Source organism: Pleurodeles waltl, chromosome 1_2, assembly GCF_031143425.1.
Source record: "Pleurodeles waltl isolate 20211129_DDA chromosome 1_2, aPleWal1.hap1.20221129, whole genome shotgun sequence".
In the NCBI taxonomy this organism is placed as follows: domain Eukaryota; kingdom Metazoa; phylum Chordata; class Amphibia; order Caudata; family Salamandridae; genus Pleurodeles; species Pleurodeles waltl.
The window spans coordinates 1,001,776,196-1,001,788,518 of record NC_090437.1 but is presented as its reverse complement, the minus strand read 5'-3'; the positions used below and the strand labels follow the sequence as shown (position 1 = coordinate 1,001,788,518).

At 41.2% G+C, this 12,323-nt stretch overlaps 1 protein-coding gene across 2 annotated transcripts in view; it reads right to left on the bottom strand.

The window, feature by feature from the left end:
- The window catches only part of YIPF7 (Yip1 domain family member 7), a 262,496-nt gene that overhangs the window by 219,452 nt on the left and 30,721 nt on the right, over positions 1–12,323 (bottom strand). For both annotated transcript variants that reach the window (XM_069201757.1, XM_069201755.1), the window contains one exon: positions 4,674–4,801. In XM_069201757.1, the coding sequence (XP_069057858.1) occupies positions 4,674–4,789 (116 nt within the window). In that variant the 5' untranslated portion in view covers positions 4,790–4,801. The remainder of the gene's footprint in view (positions 1–4,673; positions 4,802–12,323) is intronic.

The window sequence follows — 12,323 nt, the reverse complement described above, 5'->3', positions numbered from 1 at the left end:
TCCCCTCTCACAATCCACTGAATAATGCACATGCCTTTGTCTCTGAATATTTTGTCTCTTTGCTGCACCTTTCTCCACTTATCGGTCTCTAACTTGGACATGAAGTCAGAACCACAGATGGCTGTCATAAAGTAAAATGCAAGATATAGAACTGTACATAGTTAGGTATCACAATGGGTTGTGTTCCAAGTGACATCACAAATAATAAGACTGAAGCTTGTGATATCCGGTATGTAACTTGGAAACCAAACTTGGAAGACAGACCATTGTTAAGACTTAGCCTTACACAACTGAAATAGTGCATTTCTTACTCTGCCCATGCTTACCATATGTGTAGGTGTTGAGGAGTGTCAGGGAGTGCATACAAAATATACCCTTCACAAAACAATGTAATTTTCCATTTTACTTCCTTTAGAGTGCAGGATGTTTTAGGCTGATGAAAGCTAAAAAAAACATGATTTTTGGCTTCAACAATTGTAAATCTCCTACCTAAACCAGGAGTGCTGGCATGTGTGGTGATACCCTTTTTTGGCACTAATCTTGCTTGGCTTACTAAATATTTAAAAGAAAGACATCCAATGTTTATCTACATAGCTACCTTTGAAATGCATAAAAGTACCGGAGTCCCTCTCCCAACTCCATCTGCATTCTTTCCCCTATAATTGTAAATTGAAACTGGTGTCTTGCCACCTCCCCACACTTGCAATAGACTTTCTTTTTTCCTCCCATTTACCTTACTACCACTCTCTAGACAGCTCTAGATTCTGGAGCAGGTTTATTTTCTTCACAGGTTTTGTCACACAAAGCTGAAGAGATCTCCTGTATTCCGCAGGTCTGCTAGACCTTTGCTGGGCAGCAGAAATGGCAGGTTAGCACCACTAAAGAATCATCTACCTTTACACTGCTTCCTACACATCTGGGGAGACTAAATGGATAGGGACAGGCTGGGAAAAGTTAACCCACCTATTGGTTTCATACTTAAAAGGTTTTTGACTCCTAGAGTGGAAACATCACAGGAAATTGATTTAAGAAGGAAATATTGTCATAATGCTGCTCGGGGGCTTCTATTCTCTGTTACCAAATAGCATTACCCACACTATAGATCAACATAGTAAGATCCTAGATTTTAATATTCTTCACACCTCAGTAATGTTTCAGTTAGTGGCAATCCCTTCCCCACTGATCAGCCATGATAACTCACACTAATGGATGTTTTCAGAAATCATGGATATTCTCAAAGAAAAAGTTGTTTCCTTATTGCCATTTTAATTCAACAATCCATTAGTGCAGAAGGTGGGCCCACATACGTTTGGGAAGACAATGCAGTTAGGTGAGCAAATTCACAAAACATACTTATAGAAATATTTTTGGGACTTTAGAACTACAGTGAAATAACAATCATATATTAGCTCTCTCAATGGTGCCTCATTTTGTGACCTTTGAAACTGTTCACGCGACACCAAACTACAGTGGCTCGGCTTATCATGGCTTCTTAAGTAATCAGCACTTCTTTTTGTGTGGCAATTTTCAACAGTTATGACTTAATAACTTAATATATAATCTTTTCAGGAATGACTCTTGAGCCTAGGAGCTGCCTGTGATAATCAGGGCTCCTCATATTCAGTGGCTTATCAGCTACTGTCTGCCAGGACTATAAATATATATACGACCTACTCTTGTCATGCATATAGCCTGCTAGGACATTACTTAGATATGATCTACTGAGTGTTGTGCATCATATCACAAAATAAATAGCCTTGAAAAAGTCCTGATGATTAAACATGTGTCAGCTACCTTTGAAAGATTTATTGTACTCATTTGTGAAGCCTGAAGAAAGAATGCTGAAGAATATTAATTTCATGTGTTCTAATTGAATGACAACATTACGTGGTTCTTGTGATCACAGCAGGGTAGACTCCTCTGCAATGGCAGAGGGACGCGCTCCCCTGGCTAAGAGCCAGCAAATGTAAAAATAAAATGCTAGCTTACTATTGTTTTATTTTTCATCTGCTGGCACAGCCAGTAGTGCAGGGAAGGGTGGCGTTGGGCCACAGGAGAGGGTAGAGGGGAGGGGGAAGAGGAGAGAGTGCACTGAAGTGCACATGTGTGTTTAGCCGGCTGTCTCGGGCTACATGTATTAAACAGCCAGGCTGGAGAAACTGCACAGGCCCCAGAGCAGTGTCTTCTGAGTGGCAGTCCAAGTCACTCAACCAATCCTGATGCTGCTGTCATGCTTGGTTTAGCATGAGAGCAATGCTAGGATTTCTGGAGAGCCTGCGCCTGCATCCCACTGAATGCTGGGACATCAGAAAAGGAGCGAGGCGGCAGGAGACGGCTGTGAGAATGGTAAATGTTTTTTTTAGTTGTTTCCCCCATCCCGTCATCCTTCCCCCCCCCGTGACATTTGTGGCAGCCGCAGATGGCTCACAGTAGGACTTTAAGTGCTCTGGTACCTTTTCTGCAAAGTGTTTACTGTGATGGGGTTTTCTCACTCGACAGACTCTTCACCCTTGGTGGTATTGTGCATGGTACCAGGTGAGCACCATCCATGGGAACTCTCCAATATCTTTAGTGGACTGTTCTTACCCCAAAGGGTACACATGAACTAGATGTGCAAACGTTATGGCATAACCACCAAAGGATTTTGGAATACATATGTTTTAACTGGGGATGAGTTCTTACGGTTTGTGAAGACAATGCAGTTAGGTGAGCAAATTCACAAAACATACTTGCAGTGATATTTTTGGGGCTTCATCTCTACAGTGAAATGCCAATCATATATTAGCTCTCTCAACAGCGCTTCATTTTGTGACCTTTGCGTTTCCCTAATGACTGTATACCACAGTAAAATCACTGCAACATATATTGCAGTGTCAGTTCCATCCAACAACAATGAATATGTCCCTGAATCCCCGGTATGAGCACCATTATCTCTCTAGTAAGTCAGAGATATCTTAGAATGGATGGTTAGTCATGAATCAGTTAAGTCTTGTGACCCCAACCACTAGATTCCACCAACAGTGAATATGAGATCGCCACATGAGATAAGTATTCAAGAAAACATATATAATAATCTTCAAATTTAAGTCAGAAGCATACAGCAGGGTCACAATTATTCACAACACTAGTGAATATGAGATCGCCACATGAGATAAGTATTCGAGAAAACATATATAATAATCTTCAAATTTAAGTCAGAAGCATACAGCAGGGTCACAATTGTTCACAACACTACAACAAACAATACATTTCCAAAAAATCTACCAAATGGTTTTGTGTTTACCTAGTATATAAAGACACATTGTTGTTACTGAACCGGTCTCAGCATGGTGCTCATTTGCTTCCTTTATGTTTCCGGGCTTATGAGATTGTCGAAAGCCTGTCAGGTCTGTTATTCAGTTCACTTTTCTTCTTGGCTACTAGATGCATGAAAGGGTAGATGAACTGGTTCCTGTTTTTGGACCAGCAGTATGCTGGTTTATAAGGTGCACATGGTGTATATATGTTGTACTGTTTGGCTAGCAGGGGGGATTAGGTAATACCTGCATAAGATTCGGTGGGAATAATAGCAGAGTGTTAGACCAGGTGTTAGATGATATGTAAAGGTTGCTGTCAGGCTAGCATCCACATAGAATGTAATTACAGAGAACACTGATCTCTCTTAAATAAAGAAAGCTCAGCATTTGTGTAGCATGGCATGCTCAAGGTACTTACAGGTTATTTAAAGCTAGACATATACAGGACATTCCCAAACATTGGCAGGTGTCTTCTCCTCCCTATTTGGAATGCATTGCCATTATACTTTGTAAGTAGGGTGGAGAAGCATCCCTTAGTGTTTGTCCTATATCCACGAAACTATATACAGCCCCCTTAATCTACAACAAAACATTGGCCTCACCTTGCCAGGTAGATGTAAGTGACAATCCAAGGGAAATGTATGGGGCGATCCGAAGTACAATTCAACACAGGTATTGCAAGCACAATAAAATATAGGTAAAATATAGATCTGAATTCAGGGTGCTATATTCACAACACAACTTAACACTTAACACACATTTTAATATCACATTTGATAGATAGATAGATAGATAGATAGATAGATAGATAGATAGATAGATAGATAGATAGATAGATAGATAGATAGATAGATAGATAGATAGATAACAGAATGCAATGGGTTACATTTGTACGGTGAGGTATAATCAAGTGGGCTCGTGGCTATTCTCAAAGTTGTTTCTCTCTAATAAATCAAAGTACCATGGAATCGGTGACATTTGTCCCATGTCCATATCACTGAACTATGCCAGCGCAGTGAATGTGGCCTTTGCATTGTGGTTAATAAATGAATGAACACGCTGTTAGTACCCTTGCTCTAAATATTGGACCCCGTTTCTTTGCACTGGTGTGGCATCATTGGTGTGGCATAAATATGAAGATAGGGCCATTTCGAGTTAGATTGCACTCATTGAGCGCTTATTTTCAGCTAACAAATGTTCAGTAAAAGACCAACTACATTAAGCACAGAAGGCCAATTTATAGTTTACATAATTTTCGTTTGTAGGGTAAAGATTTAGAAAAAACTAAATGATACATGTCCTCAGCCAGTGACACTGAGGTTTACTACTGCAATACCTCTCCCTTGAATGCAAGACAGCCTTTGACAATGAACTTACCTACTGCTTTGATAGGGATCTATTTTTCTCCCAGGGCTATAGAACGTTGGATCTTGGTCATCAATAAAATATTGTGATTGGTAAAAGTCCGAATGAAATTGCTGCAAGTCTGACATTCTGTTAGCAGTCTAAATAAAGAAAAACGTAGCATTAATTATGCGCAGCAAAGAGAGATCAGAAGGAAAAAGTGCATAGTGACATATTTGCTATTCTAATTTTATAATTAATGAAATATTGCCCAACTAAAATAAACCACTGTCTTAAAGTTGACTTTGCATGCCCTCTGCTTTTAAAGTTGACATAGAATGCCATTTATGAAACTCTTCTGGGGTCAGAACAGTAAAAATTCATAAATGTGAAATTACTATTTGGAGCCCAACATTTTTATCCAAGTGTTAACGCGTCCTTTTATGTCAATTTATATACATTAGGACTCGTTTTAGGCCGATGAATCTTTTGACCCAGTGGTGAGACACCGTAAGACGAGATAACTGATCGATATGTCAAGCAATATATCAATAATACCATCAACATATATTACCACAATATATTTCAGTTTAGACATTGATTAAACTGTCGGCGCAACCATGACCTTTCAGTCATGAATAACCACACCTTTATTGAAGTTTTGTGAATTTTATTCCCTATTGATTACAATCTAACAGCAGATGTATTAATCTCAAAACCAAAAGGCAAAAGAGCATAGTCACGATATGGCGATTATGATAAGATTTTGACAGTGCAAAGATCACAACCATTAAGATACTAACATAGGAGATACATAGATCTAAATGCATAGAACATCATATAACCCAGTTCAGCATAGTACAACGTCAGTCATGTCCGTTTGTCAGTCAAGGTGAATATCTAATCTAACCACTAATTAGCATCAGCATGTTGGACTTCATGCAAAACAATTTAGAACACTAATTTGGAAAACATCTAACTATGGTCTCTATCCAAAAATACAGCAGTTGGTACCTAGAAAGAAAAGGCAAATAGACGAATTACAATAGCAGATGTCATAATTACCCTCCTCGGAATGAGTCAGCATACAGGATCAGACTTCGTCTTCAGGACATCAGTTGGATCGTCGTCAATCTATCTAGTCTATGGGCAGAGAGCACTTCCCTCCTAAGGAGGTAAAGTGTAATGGGGCGAGCTAAAAGGTGAGGATGGTTTATTAAGTCTCAAGTCACCAGACAGAGTGACAGAGTTTCTGGATGCAATCAATATCATTCCCTACCTAGATCTCTCGAGTCCCCTGTGTCATGGGTTTTTATCCCCTTTTTGCAATACCTTCCCCCAAAATTCTATTGGACAGTCGCTACACCCCACTATCTTTAACCTATCAAATTATACATTAAGTAATGCATTTGTCATTCCATGATAATTCATAACATTTTGATTGGTCTTCATAATTGACGTTTTTCGTAGGTGGCACATCCGGGGTTACTTCATTTTCTGGCATATTCTTCAGGTCAAAAGTTCTCTTTTCCATGGTTGAATGTCCTTGGATGTTTCAGTCAATGTTGCAAAAACGTATAAAACTTATACTAAAGCAGCTAGCATGCGAGTGAGAAAGAATCCTCACTTGCAACATAAAACAAAGAAAAGAACACATGCTGGGTCATGGCCTTTTGCGAGTCAGCACACTGGAGAAACAGACAAATATGCTTTAATATGAGAGCTACACAGCTAATTCTTCCACTCACGCTAACTTAAGGCTTATGGATTCTAATACGAATACAATCTTCGTATGTGTTAACATATTATATTAATCGTAATACAAGCAGTCATTCCATATAGTTGACATTAGTATATGTGTACAATAGCAGTTTCACTTATAATTTCGTTTAAGAATACATTCAAGCGAATAATATTTTGCGATCATTTTTCATGCAGCATCGTTAGGTATAAGCGATTCACATCTAATATGTAATATTTAAACTACGCTCTCTCAGTCCCTCCTCTGATGACGCTCGTCATCACACAAATCTTTCCTTGGTTCTTTATTTCTTAATTCTTCACCTTCCGCATAATGCACATTTCAACATCCTGCCCTTTATGAGAACTTTCCCATATTTCATTGAACATTTTCTCTCTCTCACTTTCTTAATTTCGTCTGGTTCTTTTGGTCCAATTTCTTTTTACTTTATCATTTATTTTACAAGCTCCCCATAATCCTAAAAGACAAGCCAAAATAATTAATAGACCCATTAGTATTTTTGCAAGTACCCCATTCCAAATGTTGGTAAACCAGCTTCCCACTCGGGCAATTCCTTTCCCAAATTTCTCCCAAACACCAAGTTCTTTCAGATCCTTCAAGTCTGTACTATCTCTAGTAAGGTTAGTAAGCATGCTCCTAATTTTCTTAATGTTATCGGGTATGAATGAGCAACAATGATGCTCATTAAGCATTTTGCAGACACCTCCACTCTTTGCTAAAAGAATGTCTAAAGCAAGCCAATTTTGAAGAGTCATAGCTCTTTCTGCAGCAAGTTCAGTATCCATCAGGAGTATAGCCTAAAATTTGTCAGCATGTTATCCACTATAGTAGACAAGTTTTGAATTTTCATAGAATTCAAGATAACCCCTACTGACGGGATTATAGCTCCAAATATATCACCGATGACAGCCGCCACTGATTCTCGTTTTTGTCTAGAATGTTGCAATTCAGATGTTTTAGGTATTTGTTTTACGTCATCAATCTGGTATATTTTTGGGAATACTATTCCCAAATAACATGTCCCATGCCATCCCTTAGGGAGACGGTAATAAGCATTTAGCCCACAGATTTAATAGATTCCAGGGAGTGCTGGATCTTGTCCATTCAGCATAAAGGTGCATTTACTCTGAAACAAAAACACATGCCTACACTCACTCGTACCCACAAACAAGTTATCTTGATCAGATTTTGGTCTATATACACAGAGTCTACCTACGTTTAATGCATCTATAGCTAATTTGCCTTGTGTTTTGATTGCAGTATAAGCATAATCATTTGCATATGTACATTTCTCTAATCCTTTTTATAATCTTTCTTTCAGTGCTTTGCGTCTATCATCTGTGTGATCTAAAAAGCTTTTTTCTACAGGTGACAATAAACAAGTCAAATTATTGCGATGTGCATAAGCAGTCCCAAATGTAAGTGTTGGCTCAAAGAATCCTCTAACTATTTTTATATCATGCTCTTTAGCTAATTTATTCAAAAATTCAATCACAGGCACAAAAGAAAACACAACATCCAAGTTTGAATAAAAATATTGCACATGCTCTTGATTATAGAATCTTGTTAGTAGCAAGCTGCAACTAATTCCATAAGTGAGAGGGAGGCTATAATAAGTAACTCCCTCCTGTACAGACGAAGGAATTTTAGTACATACATAACAATCTTTCGCATCCATGGTTTCCACATATTCGTTTAGTAGGCGATAGAACACATTAGTAGAAAGTTCCCCTTTTGCATTAGTTCCCTCATGCATATGTCTTGCATCTTGCTCAAATCTCTCCCGTGGTGTTAGTTTAGTACAGTCTCAGGTTTAGATGTTGCGTTAATAGTTTCTCTCTCTCTCCACGGCATTCCCACAATCACTCCTACAATTATCACTGCGCACACAACACCTATTATAAGGCCTAACCAACCACACACCTTACTTCCTTTGCTACTATTTCTATTATAAGCCATGTTTATATAGCATCAGAATAGCAGATCAACAATTAACTTAAGAAAAACTCTTCTCTTTTTTTTTTTTTCGTATATTACAGCATCTTCACTCACTCCAGGACCCTTTTTATCAAATCAGGTTAGCAGCTTGTCGTAATCGGTTTTCTTTAAAAGTCAATTACGGGTTTAATGTCACTTCCAGTCATTTATAAAGTCTCTTTTTCAGTTTTCAAATTTCAAATTTAGCCAAGTCTTCCTTGAGTTTTGTTCAGGTACTGTAATACTGGCCTGGTACTTCTCGATCAAAACAGAAAGCTAGGAATTCTTGTTGCCATTCAGATGTTGTAGCATACGCCCATTCAGGACCTGTATATCTTCTGTTCACAATTCTTTTTCTTTTTAACCTTCGTTCACCTTGTTGTTCTCCTTCACTCAGATCATCTGCTTGTGAGGTATCACTCTCTTCTATTATGGTGTCATTCGATATCTCTCTTATTTTAGGATGCGACTTATCTGGCCAATTATTGCCTCTATGTGTCTTTTCTCGACGTTTCCCTTCAGGACGTTGGACAGCACCCTCCTCTTGTGATATGGTGTTTTCTCTTGACGGACCTGCAACTGGTTCGGGAGAATCTGACACATTTTGATTTGTATCAACAGTTTCTCTTTCTCTCTCTTCTTCTGGTTCTATGTTGGGTTCAGATTCAAACCCGTATTCGTCTACTTCTGGGAGAACCTCTCCTTGGCTTAGTTCTCCTGCTGCCTCAACTGAGATAGGCACTCTGTCACCTCTCTCGAACTCATTGATAGCTTGAGGGACAAGGCTGTTCTCAGTGGGCTCTTCAGTAGTCTCAGTTCCTTCTTGACTGTTCTCTGTCTCTGAGACTTCTCTTCCTGAAGTTGCTGTACCGGAAACTTCAAGTTCCTCTTCAACTGGACACGTTACCTTTTTCGTGTGACTGGCATGTATCCAGTTGGGAACCCCGGCACACTTCACAGCAGTGGTGGTCGTCAATATTACTTGATACAGTCCTTTCCAACGTGGTTCTAGACATGATTTTCTCACGTGCTTCTTGACAACCACCCAATCACCGGCTTGTAGAGAGTGGCCTGGATCGCCAATCGGTGGCAACGTGTTAGCTTCCACCTGGTGAGAAAAAGAGCGAATCACGTCAGCCAAACCTTTGCAGTAATCCAACACCATATCATCTGTAATATTCACTAGTGCATTTGCAGGTACTGCTGATAATCTCATTGCTCTGCCCATGAGGATTTCATGGGGGGACAGTCCAGTTTTCTTGTCAGGGGTATTTCTCATTGACATCAGTACTAGAGGTAAGGCATCTGGCCACTTCATGTTTGTTGCTGCACAAATTTTTGCCATCCTTGATTTCAGAGTACCATTCATCTGCTCAACTAGTCCTGATGATTCAGGGCTATAGCTACAATGCAGCTTTTGTTCAATGTTGAGTGCGGCACACAGGAGTTTAATCACCTCATTGTCGAAGTGTCTTCCCCTATCTGATTCTATAGAAACCGGAAACCCGAATCTTGGTATCAGTTCCCTGAGTAGTAGTTTTGCAACTGTAAGACTGTCATTCCTACGTGTGGGATATGCCTCAATCCAATGACTGAAAACACACACAATTACCAACACGTACTTCAACCCTCCACAAACAGGCATTTCGATAAAATCCATTTGCATTTTGTTGAATGGACCTCCAGCTCTCCAATATGGCTCAAAGTTACCACAGTTCTTTTTGCAGCATTCATCTGTTGACAGATGACACACCTGTGGCAAGTTATTTCTGCGGCATGTCTGAATTTTGGATTGAACCAATCAATCTTAAAGGACCTGATCATGGCATCCCTTCCCAGATGTGCCTGCCCATGGTAGAGCCGGGCAAACTGCGACAAAAGGCTTTTTGGTAAGACCAATTTTCCCTCTTCTGAAACCCATAAGTCATCAGCTCTTTGTACACATTGCATTCTTTCCAAGAGCGTTTCTCTTCTTTGCTCGCACAACCTTGTAATGTTTTCAGTTCATCTAAGGTGTCAACCACTCGTAATGCCATATTTAAACATGTGTCGTTTTCAGATTGTGGTAACAATTCCCATTGTTCCTTAAACGATATACAGTTCAATGCACAAAATCTTGCGACTTGATCTGTATAGCCGTCTCCCATAGACACAAAGGCCCTCATTCTGACCTTGGCGGGCGGCGGAGGCCGCCCGCCAAAGTCCCGCCGTCAGGTTACCGTTCCGCGGTCGAAAGACCGCGGCGGTAATTCTGACTTTCCCGCTGGGCTGGCGGGCGGTCGCCTTCAGACCGCCAGCCAGCCCAGCGGGAAAGAGGCTTCCACGATGAAGCCGGCTCGGAATCGAGCCGGCGGAGTGGAAGCTGTGCGACGGGTGCAGTTGCACCCGTCGCGTATTTCACTGTCTGCGCAGCAGACAGTGAAATACATGTAGGGGCCCTCTTACGGGGGCCCCTGCAATGCCCATGCCAGTGGCATGGGCACTGCAGGGGCCCCCAGGGGCCCCGCGACCCCCCCTACCGCCATCCGGATCTCGGCGGTCCGACCGCCGGGATCTGGATGGCGGTAGGGGGGGTCGGAATCCCCGCGGCGGTGCAGCAAGCTGCGCCGCCGCGGAGGATTCAATGGGGCCGCGGTACACTGGCGGGACCCCGCCAGTGGTGCCGGTCCGACCGCGGCTTTACCGCCGCGGTCGGAATCCCCATTGGAGCACCGCCGGCCTGTCGGCGGTGCTCCCGCGGTCCTCCGCCCTGGCGGTCAAAGACCGCCAGGGTCAGAATGACCACCAAAGTCTTGTGACCTGATATGAGCACTGCACTTCACCACGGCAATTTCTTGAGGTAACTGAATCGCGTGCAACAAATCTCTTATTTGTTCACCGTTTTTCACAGGAGAACCAGAGGAGGTCATAAAACCCCTCTGTGACCAAAGTTGGCCAAAATCATGCACAATTCCGAATCCATATCTGCTGTCAGTGTAGATAGTGACTTTCAAATTTACAGCTGCGTGGCATGCTTTAGTAAGGGCAATTAATTCAGCCACTTGTGCAGAAAATACTCTCTCAAGCCAGGAGGCTTCGACGATGCCAGTTATGGTACATACTGCGTAACCAGCTCTCAGTATTCCTGCAGAATCTCTTAAGCAGGACCCATCAACAAACATGATGCAATCATTTTCTTTTAGTTGAGTGTCCTGAATATCGGGATGAGGTTTGGTGCACAACTCAGTCACCTCAAGACAATCATGCTTAAATTCTTCCCCATCTTTGATTTCAACATTTTCATTAGGAAGTAAAGTTGCCGGGTTCAGCACAGTGCATCTTTTAAGAGTAACATTCAGTGACCCCAGTATGATCGTCTCATACCTAGTGAGACGTGCATTTGTCATGTGTTGTGTCTTAGTTCGTGTCAAAAGAATTTCAACTGAATGTGGAACCATTACTGTCAGAGGGTATCCCATGACTATGACTTCAGATTGTAAAAGGCTCTGACCAACTGCTGCAACTGCACGCAAACAACCCGGTAAGGCTGCTGCGACAGGGTCCAGAGTAGCTGAAAAATATGCTACAGGTGTTTTGCATCTCCGTGGACCTGTGTTAAGACAGACAAAGAACAAGCATCACGTTCATGACAAAACAACAGAAAAGGTTTTTCGTATTCTGGCATTCCTAATGCTGGTGCCCTGCACATGCATTCTTTTAATTCTATGAACGACTCAAGCTCCTCTTTTGACAGAGTTATAGTATATGGCTCATCTTTGACTTCCTTTCCTGTCAATTTTATTAGCGGCTTTGAGATGATTGAGAAGTTGGGTATCCACTGATGACAGTAGCCCACCATCCCCAAAAACATCCTGACATCTCTTTTTGTTGTTGGGGGATTCATCTGCAAAACAGCTGTTATTCTTTCCTTTGATATTCTTTTGGACCCTTTCTCAATCAAATGT